Below are 19,189 nucleotides of genomic sequence, written 5' to 3' on the forward strand. Positions count from 1 at the left end.
AAAAAAAAAAATGGCCAGCTGCAGTGGCTCACACCAGTAATCCCAGCACTTTGGGAGGCCGAGGCGAGAGGATTGTTTGAGCTCAGGAATTTGAGACCAACCTGGACAACATAATGGGACTCCACAAAAAAATAAAAATTAACCGGGTATGGTGGGTGCATTCCTGTAGTCCCAGTTACTTGGGAGGCTGAGGTAGGAGGGTCGCTTAAGCCCAGGAGTTTGAAGTTGTAGCGAGCTATGACTGCGCCACTGTACTCGAGTCTGGGCAGCTAAGGCTGGATGGAGAGTCTGTCTCAAAAACAAACAAACAAACAAACAAACAAACCTCCCAAAACAAAACACAACCCAACAACAAACTGGTTCTTATCCACAGGTAGTATTTGTTTGTTTGTTTGTTTTTGAGACAGGGTCTCACTCAGTTGCCCACACTGGAGTGTAGTGTCACAATCTTAAATCACTGTAACCTTGAATTCTTGGGTTTCCTGCCTTAGCCTCTGCAGTAGCTAGCACACACCACCACAACTGGTTATTTATTTTTTTTGTAGAGCCAGGGTCTTGGTATGTTGATCAGTCTGGTCTTGAACTCCTAGCCTCAAGCAGTCCTCCTGTCTTGGCCTCCTAAAGTGCTGGGATTATAGGGGTAAGCTATCACACCTGGCTTTTATGTACAGATAGTTTTAAGACACACTGGTTTTCATGTATTCTGATCAGGGTGGTACACTTAGTAGGGATAGTATATTTATATAATATTTTATAGATTATCAAGCACTTGCATGTACATAATCCCATATAATCTTCCTAACAACCTCATGAGCTTCTATTACTTTACATGGATGAAGAAGTTAAGAAGCTTATCAAAGGTACAACTGTCCATGTAAATTAATAGAAACAATGACTTTGACTTGGCCCTCTAACTACATCCATTGTCTTTCTGAATCTAAAAAAACTGATATTATCCACAGTTAACTTGTGTTACATTGTTTCTTCAATTTTATTTACATTCTCTGATACAAAATACAGTTTTGTAAATAACATAAAACCTTAGATATTCTCTGTGGTAGACAGAAGAATGGCCTCTCCAGTTTTTCTGTGGTAGACAGATTAATGGCCTTCCCCAAGATGTCCATGTCCTAATTCCCGGAACCTGTAACTATGTTACATAGCAAAGGCACTTTTCACATATGATTAAGAATTTTGAGATAAGAAAATTATACTAGATTATCCAGGTGGGCCCACTGTAATCACAGGGATCCTCATAAAGGAAAGAGGGAGGAAGGGAGGGTCAGAGAGAGAAGATGATGTGATGACAGGCACAGAGGTGAGAATGATGCCAGTGGGGGAAAGAGGGCATGAGGCAAGGAATGCAGGCAGCCTCCAGAAGCTGGGGCAGGCAAGGAAATGATTCTTCTCTAGAGTCTTAAGGAGAAATCAGCCCTGCCAACATCTTGACTTTAGTCCAGTGAGGCTGATTTTGGACTTCTAACCTCCAAAACTGTAAGATAATAACTTTATGTTGCTTTAAGCCATCAAATTTGTGGTATTTTGTTACAACAGCAATAGAAAACTAATACATTTTCTAATAGAAATTCTCTCGTTTCAGAATAAATGAAATGAACGTACATACAAACATAAAGGATACAAGTCCATTCTGAAAACACTGTACCAGTTTCTTGACAAATTTAAGTTGTTTTTCTTCTAAGCCATCCTAAAACAAATGGCCTATTTTAGTTCTTTTGTGCTATTAAATCTGTTGAGATTTTAAAAAATTCTTCAACATAAAAAGTAGATACTTTAAAATTATCAAGTAATTCTTAAGTTACTATATTATAATGTAAGTGTTAAAAAATGTTTTCTGAAACAAATAGTTCTGATAAACTATCAGGACTATTGTATGATCTAGCAATCTCGCTACTGGGTGTTTATCCAAAGGAAAGGAAATCAGTATATCAATGAGATACCTACAGTCCCATGTTTATTGCAGCACTACTCACAATAGCAAAGATACGGAATCAACTTAAGTGTCCATCAATAAAATATGGTCTATATATACAATGGAATACTATTAAGCCATAAAAAGGAATGAAATCCTGTCATTTGTAGCAGCATGGATGGAACTAGAAGATATTAAGTAAAATAAGCCAGGTTTAGAAAGACAAATATCACACACTTTCACTCATGTGCGGAAGCTAAAAAGTTGTTCTCATGGAGATACAGACTAGAATGATAATTACAAAAGGTAGGAAGACTGTGGTAGCGAATATTTGTTAGCAAAGTAGGGTGACTAAAGTTAACAACAATGTATTGTATATTTCAAACTAGCTAGAAGAGGGGATTTGAAATGCTCCCAACATAGAAATGATAAAAGCTAGAGGTGGTAGATATCCTAAATACTCTGACTTGATCATTATACATTTTATGCATGTAACAAAATACCACATTTTGTTATCATAATAACATCATAACATCATAAACATTTACAGATATTATGTATCAAAAATAAACTATCATTTAAATTTGATTAGGAAATTGGGAATCAAAACTAGGTTAATATAAAAGCAGTAATTGTTTCCAGAGATAATATTAACAACAGCTGAAGTACATTGAATATTTTTTCTATGGCATGTACCACATGGGCACCATATATACATATCACTTCATTAATTTCCAAAATGACCCTATTAGGAAGATACTACTATGATCTCTGTTTTCCAGAATAGGAAATACAAGCTGAAACATTTTAAAGTAATGTGTCCAAAATACACAGCTAAAAAGTGGTGGTGTTAGAAGTCACATTTGGAAAGCTGTCTGTAGAAATTGTATTTTTAACCTCTAAAATATGCTCAGTGTTCTGTGCAAGCCAAACATCTTAAGTCAATTAAAAATGAAAATAAGCAAGCAAAATTTCTACACAGTGGTTTCCATGACTGAATTCTGTCTGTCCTTTTAATCTTAAATGTTCCTGAAAAGCTGTGATATTGTCTATACTTTTTCTCTGTAGCCTTATTAAACAGCTAATAGGCACTCTATGTAGTTGTCGTTTTTTAAGGAAATGTAGATATAGTTACAATAAAAATACTTTTCACAACAATGACATCCAGCAAAAGATAAATATTCCAATAGTCATTTTTTCTCCTTTCTATGTAAAAAAATCAGAGAATAAAAAATGTTAAAACAGTGACCAAATTTTTGTGACTTCTATTCATGGGACATTGTTTTCTTTTGATAGGCTACACTATGGTCAATCCATTTTCTTCTTTTAAAAATTTTTTTTATTATAATTTAAGTTCTGGGATACACATGAAGAATGTGAAGATTTGTTACATAGGTATACACGTGCCATGTGGTTTGCTGCACCCATCAACCCGTCATCTACATTAGGTATTTCTCCTAATGCCATCCCTCCCCTAGTCCCCCACCCCCTGACAGGCCCTGGTGTGTGATGTTCCCCTCCCTGTATCCATGTGTTCTCATTGTTCACCTTTCACTTATGAGTGAGAACATGCGGGTGTTTGGTTTCCTGTTCCTGTGTTAGTTTCCTGAGAATGATGGTTTCCAGCTTCATCCATGTCCCTGGAAAGGACAGGAACTCATCCTTTTTTATGGCTCCATAGTATTCCATGGTGTACATGTGCCACATTTTCTTTATCCAGTCTATCATTGATGGACATTTGGGGTCAACTCATTTTCTGTTTACTAACAATATGTATTCCTTTTTGGAAGTCACCACATAAGTTCCTAGCGTGTGCTGGCTTTTAGGCATTCAGTCGATTCTTGATAATATCAGGTGGTATACGAGCATATGTGCATATACATTTGTTATCTTTTCTCTCAATGCCTACTTTCCCAATTTTGAGTCTTGTGTCTAAAATAACTTAATTCCCATTACATCCTATATACGATTGTTCTCAAAATAAATTATCTATGTGTACATGCTCATGTGTATCTATCCTGATTTCATAATTAGTACACCACAGTACCCTGTTTTCTACCATTCCCCTCCTCCAATCCTACTAGGTAACAAGCACTTAACAGAGGCTAGATGATCCTTTCTCTACTCTTAAGATTCCTTCTGTTACAGCCACCATGGGTTTGTCCATCTCATAAAAGCAAATCTTCCTCCAGTCTCCCCACTTCATTAAATATGTTCATACTAAATTTAAACAGTCCTTGAATATAAGATATGTACTATTTAAAATGTTTTCAACAAAAGGAGATAAAGGAGACTTACATTTGAAGGGATATATGTTACCTTTCAGGGAAATAGTTTGTAAGTAATGCAGCGGAGTAATTTTCTCTCAAAGCTTACTCACTTTATCAGTCTCTTCAAGGAGTCTGATGACACGATTAAGGTCCATAGGCTTGAAAACACCCTAAAAAACACACAACTCTTATTATTCTATATCATCTTCTATATCAATAAGTCATATCTAACACACTAATTTATATGATACTTTCCCTTGGTAACTTAAAAAACGTTTTATGACACTAAGATAGTAAGGGGAGAATGAAAAGTAGATGAAAACTTATAGGAATAAATAGATTTTGGAGTAAAAAACCCCTCCTGAATTCTAGTATTTCGTATAATCTTAACGTTTTAAAATTTCATCAGCCCTGAAGGGTCCAAGAAAATATTTAGAATAATAGTACTTCCATATGTTGAGAAATAAAATTATCTTATACTTGTGTACACATTACACTAAGTTTGCCTATGCAGATACATGGTAAGAGCAGCTTCTAAACTACAGGTAGGAGATTGCTTTTCTCAACTAGGTATCCCCTTATGTCAGTTAGTACCAGCATTCTTCTAGTCATCCACATTTAAAAAAACAGGAACTTTTTTTAATGTTCTACAGATTTTACATCTTAAATATTTCTTGAGCCCATTCCATCTTACTGATTTATTCAGTTCTTAGCTCTTAATTTCAGGGTGTTCCTGCTGTTCTCCCTGACTCCACTCTTGCACCCTTCAACACCATCCTCTATTCCACCATCAGAACAATAAAACTCAAATCTGAACATGACCCGTCTAAACTATTCAATGACTCCCCATTAATGCCTCTCACATCTCCTCTGTTTACACTGATGTTACATTCCTATTCCTCTCCTTGGTTAATTCCCACAGGTCCTTCAAGACGAAGCTCAGGTATTACCTTCCCAAAGGATGAAAAAGCCTAGAAAAATGCTGTGCTCTCATTGCACCCTAAGTTTAAACCCATTAAAATTACCATTGCATTGTTCTGAAAGGGTCTACATGTTCGTTCCCCAACACTCCCTGCCCCAAAGTTCTCTTAAGAGCAAAAATTTTTGCTTTCAGGCACTCCCAGAATCCAACACTGGGCCTGACATATAATATTGTTAGTTGCTTAATAAATACTTGGAAAATGCAACCAAGAAGAGGCTATATTATAATAAAGTTATTCATTGGTAAACGGTGAAGGAAATGTGTACTATCATCCAAAGTTTAAGTAGTAGACCCCAAGCACCCAAAGCAATCCTGAGCAAAAAGAAAAGAGCTGGAGGCACCACACTACCTGACTTCAAAATATACTGCAAAACTATAGTAACCAACACAGCATAGTACTGGCATAAAAACAGACACAAAGGCTAATGGAACAGAACAGAGAACACAGAAATAAGTCCCTGCATTCATAGCCAAATCATTTTTGACAAAGGTACCAAGAACATTCAGTGGGGAAAGAACAGTTTCTACAATAAACGGTGTTGGGAAAACTGGATAGACATATGCAGAAGCATGAAAGTAGACTACTATATCGCACCAAACAAAAAAATAAAATCAAAATGGATTAAAGACTTAAACGTAAGACCCTAAACTATGAAGTCACTGGAATAAAACATTGGGGAAACATTTTAGGACACTGGTCTGGGTACAGGTTTTTCTGGGTAGGACCTCAAAAGTGCAGGCCACAAAAGCAAAAATAGACAAATGGGATTACACCAAGCTAAAAAGTGTACCCACAGGAAAGAAAACAGTTAACAGAGTGAAGAGACAACATAAAATATGGGAGAAAATATTTGCAATCTATCCATCTGAAAAGGGATTAATAACAAGAATATACAAGGAACACAAACAACTCAATAGCAAAACAAGGCTGGCCGCGGTGGCTCACGCCTGTAATCCCAGCACCTTGGGAGGCGGAGGCGAGTGGATCACCTGAGGTCAGGAGTTTGAGACCAGCCTAGCAAACATGGTGAAACCCTGTCTCTACTAAAAATACAAAAAAAAGTTAGCTGGGTGTGATGGCGGGCACCTGTAATTCCAGATACTCGGGAGGCTGAGGCAGAAGAATTGCTTGAACCTGGGAGGTGGAGGTTGCAGTGAGCCAAGATCGCGCCACTGCACTCCAGCCTGGGTGACAGAGTGAGACTCCGTCTCAAAAAACAAACAAACAAATACAAATAGCGAAACAAAACAAAACAAAAAACCCCAACAACAACAAAAAAGAAATGATCCGATCAAAGGTAAAGTATGATGATACAGAGATCTACAAATTCTAAGTGTGGTTTTGACTATATTTATCTTGGGGGTTAATGCTTTGCTACCTGACATTTTCTTCTTAATTCAGTGTTATGTCACAGTGCTTACCCCCATTACAGGAGTTAAGCTCTCCCAGTTTCCTTGGTATCCTCTGTCCTGCTTTCACACTTACTTCTACTTTAAAATAAATGTTTGAAAAGATGATGTAATGGTGATATAAAAGATATACAAAAGGGAAAAAATCCTACTTATTCCTATCATGTAGTAAATGACATCTATTTTTATTTTTATATATTTTGTTTTTCCTTACATGCATAAGTATTTCACATAATTTCACTTAGTTAATACCATGGCAGCTTCTGAGTTTTCAATCTGCAATACATACTTTTCCATACTTCTACATAGTCATTATTATATTGTCTTAGTTTTAGTATTTCCTTACCCTTAAAAATTACAAATTCATATATTCTGATCTCAAGACATTTCTCTCAAAAACAATTTAAAAAAATTAATCCTAACTGAGATGTCATGGCATCAAAAACAATTTGTAATGAAACATGCTAATTTTAAGTCTGTGGAGTAAGTATCTGAATGAGCTCATTTACTCAAAATTATATTGATTTTTATTTGTTTTTGACATGAAGTCTTACTCTGTTGCCCAGGCTGGAGTGCAGTGGTACAATCACGGCTCACTGCATATCTCAACCTCCCTGGGCTCAGGTCATCTTTCCATCTCAGCCTCCTGAGCAGCTGGGACTGCAGAGGTACATCACCTCACACTTCGCTAATTTTTGTGTTTTTTTTTTGTAGAGATAGAGTGTCGCCATGTTGCCCAGGCTGTTCTGGAATGCCTGGGCTCAAGCCATCTGCCAGCCTCAGCCTCCCAAAGTTTTGAAATTACAGGCATGAGCCAACATGCCCAGCCATTTTTACTTTTAAAAATAATTTTAAAAAGGATTTACTAAATACTAATCTATACCTGGTCTTATGTTACCATTAAAAATTGTTAAATATTACTGTTAAATAGTTAAATTTACTGTTACCAAAAATTTTGGTAAATAGACTTCTGCCTTTTAAGATTTGGGGATTTGGCAGTGATATCCACCACTACACCTCAGCTGTCTTTTTTCTTTTCCTCCTACACTCTCAAATTATACATACACACACACACACACACAGAGTGGGTTTTTCTTTTCTGGTTTTCTGAAATATTTGCTTAGAGGGTTAGACTAGGATATTGGAATGAAATGTCAATGCAGGATTTTTTTTTTTTTTTTTTTTTTTTTTTTTTTTTAAGACTAATCAAGGGAAGCAGTGGGAATGGGGAAGTAAGAAATCTGTAACTGGTTGTAATCAATTAGCTGTAAACAGCACTGCACTTGGGCCAGCCCAGTGTAGGATTTTCTTTCTAATATTTGTATGTAATTTCAGATTTTTTTCTCCAAATGACCAGGTATAATTTTTAAAAGAACAGGGAGTAGTAAAGATTAAAGCATAGATTCCTCTTAGATTTATCTTGCATTATCCATTTGATGTTACTCTAGGTTTTACCTGCTTGGCAGATTTTTAAAGATTTCTCTCTCTCCCTCTAGCTTCCCTAGACTTTTCCTCCTATAACTATTTATTAGTAGTTTTTTTTGTTTGTTTGTTTCAGGAATTGTGCAAGGTGTGGGGAATAACAATGTCCTCATCTCATGCAGCTATTGGTCTGGCATGGGATTTTACAGAAGGCTTTGTATGTAACACAAGGATCTTAAAAAGCCATTGAACGGTTTGGGACTGAACATATAAACAAAACTGGTCAGACTATATGTGACAAAATAACTCTGGCCGACAACCTCTGCAGCAATTGGCTCGGAAAAGTCAGGATTTGGCCAATGACTGCCAGCTGTCCTGGTTTTTGTCCCTCTGTTTCCAACTTAAGACCAACCAGAGAAAGCCAAATATGCCTTCCAATTCAATCACAGAGGATACCCTGCTTCTAGCTAGCCCACCTCCAGGTTTCCCATGTCAGCAACCTACAATTACAGTAGACCTGAAGTCTCCCCGACACCTTTTTTTTTTTTTTTTTCCTCCCACTTTAAAGCTTCCCAGGCTGCACTGGAGTCTTTGCCAAAAAGTGATAGTGGCTGACTCCCTCCCTATAGCAACCGCTGAATAAACAGTCTCTGTTTATCGTGGTAGCCTTCATTTATTTCCACAATATTTAACCAGAAGAATTTAATTATGAAAAGATCATCTTGTATGCTGTATGAGACCGAACTGGAGAAGACTGGGTTGGAGGTAGACTGTAACTTTGGGCCTTGAATAGGTAGCAGCAACTGGTATAGACAACATCAAATGGAATTAAAAACATCTAAAGAGGTAGATTCAGCAATACCTAATGAGTGACTGGATGCAGTGGAAGAAAGAAGGGAAAAGCTGAAGATAATCCCTGGCTTGAGGAAGTATATAAATGATTTCACCATTTCCTGAGACAGGGAAAGCTGGAGGAAGAGGTTTGTGTTGGGGGTTGGAGATGAGAAAAATTTGGGGCAGAGGTTTCTGAATCATAGGCTTAATATGATAATTGAAGATTTGGGGTAAATGAGATCATACAAGCAGAGAGTAGAAACAAAACAGAACATACATATGTAAATATCAAAATACTGTCATCTTAAGATGTTTATGGAGAAATTGTAAAAGCATTCACAAAACCTTTTAAGATCAAAAGTTTAATAAATTGCTTTGAAGAAAATTAGACTTACTTCATTCAAATTATAGGATGTACTTATTTCCCACTTTACCCAGGGACATTTCAGAGGGGAGAAACCTGCTCATTTGATACTCAGTTACAGGGAAAGAGACTAACACTTATAGTGGTCCTTTTATATGTCTGGCATTTTTGATCTCAATTAATCTTCAAATCTACCAAGTAAAGGTAGTACTATTATCCCTCTTAATGAAACTGAGGCCCTGGGACCTAACTTGTTAAAGCCACATAGCTATTAATAATAAATCGGCCAGCAGGTCTGTCTGATGTAGAAACTCTGGTTCTTTGTTCCTTAGTTCTCTGCCTGACTCCTCAATGGACAACCAAGGAGTGTCTCTCAATCTCTCTCTCTCTCTCTCAAGAGATGGGGGTCTCCCTATGTTTGCCCAGGCTGGCTTCGAATTCCTAGGCTCAAGCGATCTTCCTGCTTCAGCCTCTCAAGTAGCTGACACTATAGACACATGCAACCAACTACACAGGTTATTTCTTGCCAAAACCCTATAAACAAGGCTAGACAATTTTAAGCACACAGTTCATGGAAGTATTACAGACAGTGACAGGATATGACATCGACTAAAAGATTGTGGAAGTTCTCTTAGGTTCTCAGAGGGAAAGCAAATTTGAGCAAGGAAGTTCAGGCATGATACCTATGCCAGTCAACTAATCACTATATTAATTGTTATTCAAAGTGGGAAATGAGGTCCCCCAAACAGCAGCACGAGCATCACCTGGAAACCTGTTAGAAAAGTGGAGTACTGGGATTCATCTAAGACTGACAGAATCAGAATCCACATTTTAATAAGATCCCCATGTGCTCCATATGCACATTAAAGTTTGAGAAGCACTGCTCTAAAGGGGGTTGGGATTCTTTAGAATGAGGGGAACAACATTAAATAGAAAATAAAGGGTATCCAATTAGATATCTTGTGATTTCAACATATGATTAAGGTGAATTTCACTGCCAATCCCATCACTCTCCAAGGGATGAAGCACTCGTTAAACCACATTACCTCTACCTTCCTGTAGGAAGCCAGACACACATAAACACTGGGATTAATACTAGAAAAACAATCTGAGAACTATCTTCCTATTTGGTAGGTTTTGATACCCAGTGTATTAGTCTGTTTTCACACTGCTATAAAGACACATCTGAGGCTGGGTAATTTATAAAGGAAAGAGGTTTAATTGACTCACAGTTCCACCTGGCTAGGGAGGCCTCAGGAAAAACAATCATGGTGGAAGGCAAAGGGGAAGCAAAGAGCTTTACAGGTGGCAGGAAAGACAGAGACAGAGAGTAAAGAGGAAGAACCCCTTATAAAACCATCAGATCTTGTGAGAACTCACTATCACAAGAACAGCATGGGGGAAATCACACCTATGATCCAATCACTTCCCACCAGGTCCCTCCCTCAACACCTGGGGATTACAATTTGAGATGAGATTTGGGTGGGGACACAAAGCCAAACCATATCACCCTGTAAATATCATCTGAATTTATTTAATAATTTAATAAAGCTGTTATGACAAGAGTCATTAATAATAACAGAAACTTGCCATTTGTGGGGAACTTGGAATGCATGTGCTGGGCACTGTGCTAAATGCCTTACAAGTATTTTAATTCTCAAAATAATTCAATGAGGTAGGCATTTCTAAAAATATGTTTTACAGATGAGGAAACAGACACAGAGATTACAGGCGTGAGCCACCGTGCCCGGCCTCACAATTAGAAAATGGCCACCAAAATTCTGGTACTATTTTATCGTTTCGAAACTGGAAAAATATGATAAATCACTTTAAAAAAGAAGACGCTGGAATCACTACAGTAGGGATTATCAAAATTTTTATAGAGAGAAAATTTGAAGATAGAATGCTTACATAGAATATGTCTATGAGAAATTCACAGCATGGAACAAAAATAACAATTCAAAATCCCAGATTCCTAAACTATTGTTTCCCTATTTACTAATAACTTTACTCATAACCTATATTTACATTTTCCATAATTCCATCAAAAACATTTCAAAGTTACTAAAGTTAGAAAAATCTAATACTCTAGGAATAGCATTTGTAGTAGCTTAGATAGAATTTATAAGAGCTATTGCCTTTTACGAAAGTTATTTTTGTGAAAGATGCAGGAAAAAAATACCACTTAATGCAGAAGTAAATCATACACACGGAAAAATCAGCAAAATAACCTGTACATTTTACTTGCTGCCTTAGGCAGCAATATTCAAGCCTATTTCCTTAATTACATAAACTACAGTTAGGGTAACTGAAAGGTTCAATTTAGGTCTGTAATAAAGAAGATGATACAAAACAGCTATCAAAAGCCTAGGTAGCCAAAGTAGCATTTCTATATTAGGAAATCCAGCTGCAACTGAGAAACATCTCTGAAGGGATAAAGTGAGCAGACCAAAATCTGCATTAAAGCAAGTAAGATTTCAGGGGCATCCAGTCTCACTCTCACATCCTGGAAGCCAGTGGGTACAATCAGAATTCTAGAGAATCCCTTAGCTTTAAGGCCCAAATAATTTTAGGAGCTCTAGTTCCCTGGATAAAGGATGATGTTGATAACTGCTCTTTTTCAATATATAGGTCACTGTATAAGTTCTCTATATTATTATATAAGTTTGCTATATATATTATCTCTTTTTGTTTTGTTTTGTTTTGTTTTTTGAGACGGAGTCTCACTCTCTTGCCAGGCTGGAGTGCAGTGGCGCAATCTTGGCTCACTTCAACCTCTGCCTCCCATGTTCAAGTGATTCTCCTGCCTCAGCCTCCCCAGTAGCTGGGACTACAGGCGTGCGTTACCCTGCCCATCTAATTTTTGTATTTTTAGTAGAGACGGGGTTTCACCATGTTGGCCAGTATGGTCTTGATCTCCTGACCTCATGATCCGCCCTCCCCAGCCTCCCAAAGTGCTGAGATTACAGGCGTGAGCCACCATGCCCGGCCTATATATATTATTTCATTTAATCTTTACAATGGACATGAGTACTATCATTATCTCCATTTGATAGAAAGGTTAAGATACTTGCCTTTGGTCACATAGCTGGTAAGTGATGATCTCACAATGAACTGAGGTAGATATGATACTCTCACCTTTAGCCACTAGGACATACTGTCTCAGAAGCACACACGGGCAGAAGAGAAGTTTGCAAATGTGCAGTGGTTGAAGGAACTGGAAACAGTTCCAAGGATCTTTCCTAAACTGGCCTAAGGCAGAGGCCTAAAAGGTTATCATTTTTTCATTCTAGGATCTCTAGACTCCCATTCCATGAGTAAAGAAACTGAGTAACTCAGTTAACTTCTCATGAACTTAGGGTTCTCGTTTGTAAAAACAGCCACAGGCAAAAAACAAGAAGGCTGAGGATCACTAAGATTCCTCCCAGCTTTAAAAAGTTCCTCTTCTAATTCTCCTCAGTACTTCGAAAATGTTACTACTCCTAGAATGAGTTATTAACAAGTCAGAAACATGAATTAATGCAAATTGATTGATTTCTTCTTGGAAGAGAATCCTAGGCTCTGGAAAGAGCCATAGTAATGAAAGAAAAGAAAGAAAATTAAAAAGGGGAGAAAATGCACACACATATATACAAGTATACTTGTTTTCTTTGGTATGTTTTGGACTATTTTGGCAATGGCTTTTAAAAAGTATTTCTCCTATAAAAAAAAAAAAAAAAAAAAAAAAAAAAGAGCCACTCTTGCTTGCCTTGTAGAACGTTGCCCAATTTTTCTTGGAGCAAGTAAAGGAAGACTGAGAGCCATCAGTTATCAAATTCACATGCTTTTCGGTTTTGCCCGGTGCCTGGGAGTATGGCTGTTGATATTTCTTGCAGTCCAGGGAGTGGAGAGTTATTGTACCTCAAAATTCTCTCCACCCAGATGGGAATAGGTCAACAAAATGGATTAGGCAAATTCTCCTAACACCTATTTCTCCTCATGCAAAGTGCTGTTGCTCCGCAGGTTACTGCGTAAATGTCAGACCTCAGAGAGCTCAACTCTATTCCCTTGGTAGAAGAGGTCCCCAGTCAACTGACCATTCCCAAGGAACTCTACAAGGCTCCAGGATGTGAACGCAAGAGACAGGGTTCCTGACGCAGCTTGAGATTTGAGGAGCCTCAACAGGAATTCCCACAGTGGCCCCACACCATTAGTGTGAGGCAGTACAGGGTTCCTCCAGGAATTCGCGGCTTTTAAAGCACGATCAAGGCTCTCTGGGGGAGCAATGGAATCCTAGTAGGATACAAACAACTTGGGGTTTCTAAACACCTCAGCCTCGAACGGGGATCCAAGGCCCTCAAGCGGAATTTCTCAACAGATCAACTTGCAAGAGTGAATTTTGTATTCATAACAAAAGCAAACCCAAAACCAAATACAGTACAAGCACAATAAAACAAATCAACTCTATTCTCTCCCAGTTCTCTCCGACCCAACCTGTAACAACCAGCTTCCAATTTCAAATTTTAAAAATGCTTAATTTCTAATTTTAACAGCGTTTTCCTCCCCTCTGGGTGCAGGCTTTAGTCGCAGCAAATTAAAGCATGGGAAAATTTACACCTACATCAAGAACATCACTCGATAACAGGAATCTACGTATTAAAAAGTTCAGTGCAAACTGATCAGGCCATCAAATCAGATTTTGCTAAGAATGATTCCTTTCCTCCCAGTAGCTCTGTGACCACTTTTCGAAGAAGTGCGGCAAAGCCCCGCTTAGTTTGCTGGGACTCTCCAGGAGGACCACACAGCGCTGGTCCCCGGACAGGATGGTTGACAACAACCAGCCCCTCACAACCGGTGCAGTTCGCAGGGGGTGGGGGATCGGGATTAGCTCTGCGCTTGGAATCTCCATCCCGAGGCTTCCCCCATTTTCACTCCTGTCCCCAGTTCCGCCCTTGCCACCCCCAGGTCTGGACCCCGTCTGGAGACCTCATCCCCACCCCCTCCACCTCTGAAAGCCCAGACACCTGCTCATACCTGCGCCTCATCGTCCTCCGTCACCACCCCAACCACTGGGATTTGACTGGAACTGCTAGACTTGTTCCTGATGCCGGATTCCCGGGCCTCGGCAGTAGCCGCGGCTTCCTCTGTCCCCATGGCCGGTGGCGGCCAGGTGGAGAGTTGGGGGATCTTCCTGTTCTACAGCGCGGCTGCAGCCGCTGGGCCCAAAGAGGCCCCGCCACTGAGAAGGGAAGGCAGCCTAAGAGTCGGTAGAGTCGCGAAAGTCCCAAAATTCCGCCAGGGGCCTAGGCCACCGCCATACAGTCCGCTTAACGCCGCGGCCGCCTCTCAGCTGTTGCAGGCGTCTGATCCCGGGCCGGTTGTTAACACAAGCCAGCGCGTTGCTAGGGGGCGGGGCCAGAGGCTACGGACAGCCGGAGAGCCAAACCACCTCAAAGCCTAATTGCGCTTCGCTCCAGGCAGGGCGAGTTTGCAGGCCTGCGGTAAGGAGCCTGCAGGAGGCACCTTGGTAGGTAGCGGGAAGTGGTGCCTTAGGCGCCCAGTGTGTTTCGGTCTTGATAGTCTTGCTTCGAATAGGCATGAGTGGGTGGAGGGGTGAGGGATGTCTATGGCATACCTTAGGCGTGATACTATGGACGGATAGTGTTGAAAGCGTTTCTCTCACCCCAGGGAAATGACCAGTCTCGCTTACATTCCCCAGCTTTTGTCTGTACTTTAGTGGCCCAACTAGACAGTTAAACAAACAAACATAAAAGGTATTGTACAAAATGTTAAAAAGACTTTTGAGTCAGATTATTGAATCTAGAGCGAGTTATCCCTGGAAGTCCCACTTTTCTCATCTGTAAAAGGATTGTTGTGAGGATTGAATGAGATGACAGTGTTTGTTAAGTGGTGCTTGGCATAGCACCCCTTATGGTCAAGATTATCATTATCTTTATTACTGCTTGAGAACTAAAAATTAAATCCTAAGCCCCCCGACCGACTGAACGGATCCCCTTTTGGCCAAGGGGACCCCCGATAAACCTTAAAAGCTGAATTCCTGGCCCTGACAGGACGGAAGGATGGACACGCCTCGCTATAACCCCCAGCCTCCTCCCTTTTCACGCCCCCACTCACTCCTCGTTTTTTGAGACATGGTCTACTGTGTGCCCCAGGCTGGAGTGCAGTGGCAGGATCGTAGCTCTGCAACCTCCAACCCTTGGCTCAAATGATCCTCCCGCTTCAGCCTCCGGAATAGCTGGGACTACAGGTGCACATGCCACCAGGCTTGGCTCCCCGTCCCTTTGAGGGCTTAGACTCAACAACTGATGAGCATTAATGTTAAAATAGAGATCAGAAGGCTAACAGAATGGACTCTGTGGCAATAACAAATTATAAGCAAGACCTAAGGCCATGCCAGGCAAGAGTTAAGTCACTCACACCTACACTTAAAGAATAACCTATGTTTTAACTGCTGCAATGTTTTTCTTTTTCTCTAGCTGCTAAATAAGAACTGCCCTCGACATAAGCAATATTGAAGTAATTGCAGCTCATCCATGGCCAGATGTTGACTAACAAGATACTCCTGTTCCACAAGTCATAACTGCCGGTTTGATTGGACAAGAGACTGATTCAGTACCTTTCCCCTGATAAAAGACCACCCACCATGGACTGGTTCTGGCAGGTTTACAGAGACTAAGCTCTAGTACATTCATGTCTCTGCTTCTCCTTTTGATGTATAGGGACTTAATGCATTTAAATGTTAAGTTTCCACTCCACAGTGAGCACAGGATGCATGTCACATGCATGTTTACTCGGCACCCCTCTTAGTGAAGATTCACAGCTCCTCTTAAATCTGTTGAATATGTCTGTTTAGCCAACTCATTCGGCATAAAGCTTCTGCTCCAACCCCACCTACTTCAAAGTGCCTGTTGACTGTCTCTGTGGGAGCATGGGCTTCCCAGCCTGCAGAATGGCCAGCCTGCAGGTTGTAAGTCATTATAAGAAATAAAATCTCCTTTCTAAATTTATAGATCTCATGATTTTTCAGTTGACATGTTGTTGCCTATCCATTGTAGCCTGAATAATAATACAAGAAGGGTCAAGACTATAATAGAAAGCTTCTCATGATGATCATCAGTATAATTTAATAACTCAAACACCATAACTATGAAAATTAAGAAAAACTTTAACTCTTTTAATCTGTTTTTTAAACTTTCAAAAATTATTCAAGATTTAAATGTACATTTTTTGTATCGTCCATAGAATTTATGAATTTAAAATCAAGTATAAACTCAATGAAAATAAATATTACTTCATTTCTCAGGACTTCTCATTTCTAGAATGAGGTTGATAAGTGGTTTTGAAGGTTCCTTCTACCTCAGACGTTGAATATTTCTGGCCCTAAAAGAAAAATGGGAACAGTAGATTGGGACTGGCAGCACTTGATTGTAAATCCTAGCCAAAGAGGCCGAGTTTTGTTGAGAGAGTAGTGAGCACTTCTAGCACCTGTTTCCACACTTCTAGTCATTCGTCCACTTTTCTCATTCTCAGCCTTCTGAAACTGAGATCACTGACACTTGGGGTCAAAGTCTATTAACACTTTTCATTTCTCATCCTGTTGTACTAATCTGTAGTATTTTACATTGTTGACCCCTCTCCTCTTTTTCCAACCCCCTTGCCTAGGCTTCCACATTCTTTTTGTTTTCATCTCTACAGCTACTCATTGGTATCTTTATGGCCCCAACACACTTTTGCTGTACCACTCTGCTACCTAGCTACTGATAGATATCTCTTTAGAACCACTCTTAGGCCTTACATCTAGAGGGCAGTTTAGTAGGTCTAAGGTTGCTTCCACCTAGGGAAAGTGCAAACTGTGTTAAGTGTTTTATTCATATGACCTTAATTGCTGTTACACAGTCCCAGTAAACCACATCAAAAGGAGACCGAAACTACTTGGATGAACACAATGGAGTCCTGTGAGAATGGCATCCCAGACCAAGATGGTGGCAGACAGCTGACAATTGGATTATTTGCATATCTTTTGTGTGGTCATCCTAGCATCTCAGGATCAGGAAAGATGAAGAGGAGGGAGGGGAAAGGAAAAATTTCCACTTAAAGTAGAGCTTGCCTAGGAGACAGCAACTGACTCTTGTATTTTAACACCACAGGCTGAAGCTGATAAGGGTCTTTAAGCCTCAGTGACCTTAGACAGGCACCTTCCTCACTGGACCTAACTGAAGAGACTTTCGTGACTAGTGAACAATGGGATATTTATTTTATTTAACCAACGGCTTAGAGACCTATATATTCATTCTGCCCTATATCCAGAGTGCCAGTTTCCAATGCTTAATTAGCATAAGCCCCATGAGCTCCCCACTTCTAATATTTAAAACCCCTGACTTTCCCTCCTCAGTGAAATTCTTCACGGAGTAAGTTCTCTTGCTTGGCAAGTTAATAGACTTAGCTTTGTAATTTTTTTTTTTTTTTTCTAGCTCTAATGGTATTTGTTTTACTCATGGACAGATGAGAAGGACAAGGATAGAGAGGTCTTCAAACACCCCACAGCCAGCCATCTTGGGTGAATTACTGCAGTTTTCCAAAGGTGCCAGCAGGATTCCTCCTGCATAACATTTGCATTATGTTGTACATGCCACTGTCTTCAGATGGCTAATCCCTATGAAATTCAGTTCACCTGACATTTTCTAGGAAACCTTTACATCCTCTGTGTTGGGTGCCACCTTGTCTGTCATTCTGTTTTTGTACTCATCACATACTTAATGGTATCAACTGGTTCAGCCACTGGATCCCTTCCTACTGTACTGAGATTCTTGACAGTCACTGTGATATGCACCCCAGACCCTCAGCATACTGTCTAGAGCAGTTTTCAAAACCTAATGTGTATCAGAATCATCTGGAGAAATAGTTAAAACAAAATCTTGAGCCCTACCTGCAGAGTCTCTGCTTCAATAAGTCTGGGTGAGGCCCAAGGATATGCGTTTTTAACCAGTTCCCAAACAATGTTTATGCTGTTGGTCTGGAGAATATACTTTGGGACTTCCTGGTCCATATCATACTAGTTACTCAAAAAATGTTCATTAAAATATTTCAAAGATATAAATTACTTTTTATTTTGATTTGAAGCCAAATTAAAGCATTTTGTAAGTTATCCAAAGTAAGGTAAATACTCCACGTCCTTGCTACTCAAAATGGGGTCCTTGGGCTACCGGTACTGGCATTATTAGGGGCTCTGTTAGGAATGGAGATTCTCTTGCCCCATGGTGGACCTACTGACTCAGAATCTCCATTTTAACAAGATCCTCAGGTGATAAGTACACACATCAAAATTTGAGAAGCACTGCTTGTGTGTGTGTGTTGTCATTATTATTATTGCTTTGGAGTAGTTTTAACAGCCTCCATAAAATTGGCTTTCACTAATTACTTCATTCGTGGATTTTCCAAGTCCTTTGTTCCCAAATAATACTGGGTTTACTTTTCTTCTTGGTAAGTGCACAAAGATCAAGCTTCATAAAAGCTTTAACTGTTTATATTAGGTATGTTGACTTAATTTTAATCATTATTCATTGATTCTTCTGTTATGACACAAAAACACAGAAGGGTGAAAGGGTGAAATGACTACTGAAGGAGTAAATTATTTCAGCAAAAAGATAAATAGCAGAGAAACATGAGAAATGAGTTATACCTAGAGAAGAGAAATGCTTGAATCTGGTAACAATTCTGCAGAATTTAATATCTCTGTTAAGTTACAAATTGCAATTTCTTAGTAGCACCTGTAGATTTAAAGATTAACTAGAAGTTTTAATAATATATTGACTTACAATTTTTACTTTTAAAAGTAACAAAGAAAGCTAAATATGTTTTAAAATAAATATATTAAAATTGTGGTTCTATTTTCCTTCTGATTTTTTCTTGTTTGTACTCTGCCTAATTCTCAATGTTTAGTAAAATTATAATTATTTCGAATCATATGAATAATTATA

The 19,189-nt window shown here is 39.2% G+C and overlaps 1 protein-coding gene across 3 annotated transcripts in view; it reads right to left on the reverse strand.

The window, feature by feature from the left end:
• CFAP69 (cilia and flagella associated protein 69) overlaps positions 1–14,595 on the reverse strand; it is a 64,297-nt gene extending 49,702 nt beyond the window's left edge. For all 3 annotated transcript variants that reach the window (XM_023226649.2, XM_026448824.1, XM_023226648.2), the window contains exons 1-3: positions 14,226–14,595; positions 4,311–4,370; positions 1,640–1,705 (exon numbers count right to left, since the gene is read on the reverse strand). In XM_023226649.2, the coding sequence (XP_023082417.1) occupies positions 1,640–1,705; positions 4,311–4,370; positions 14,226–14,345 (246 nt within the window). In that variant the 5' untranslated portion in view covers positions 14,346–14,595. The remainder of the gene's footprint in view (positions 1–1,639; positions 1,706–4,310; positions 4,371–14,225) is intronic.
• Between the last annotated feature and the right edge of the window lie 4,594 nt (positions 14,596–19,189).

This window comes from Piliocolobus tephrosceles, chromosome 8 (genome assembly GCF_002776525.5).
Source record: "Piliocolobus tephrosceles isolate RC106 chromosome 8, ASM277652v3, whole genome shotgun sequence".
Lineage (NCBI taxonomy): Eukaryota > Metazoa > Chordata > Mammalia > Primates > Cercopithecidae > Piliocolobus > Piliocolobus tephrosceles.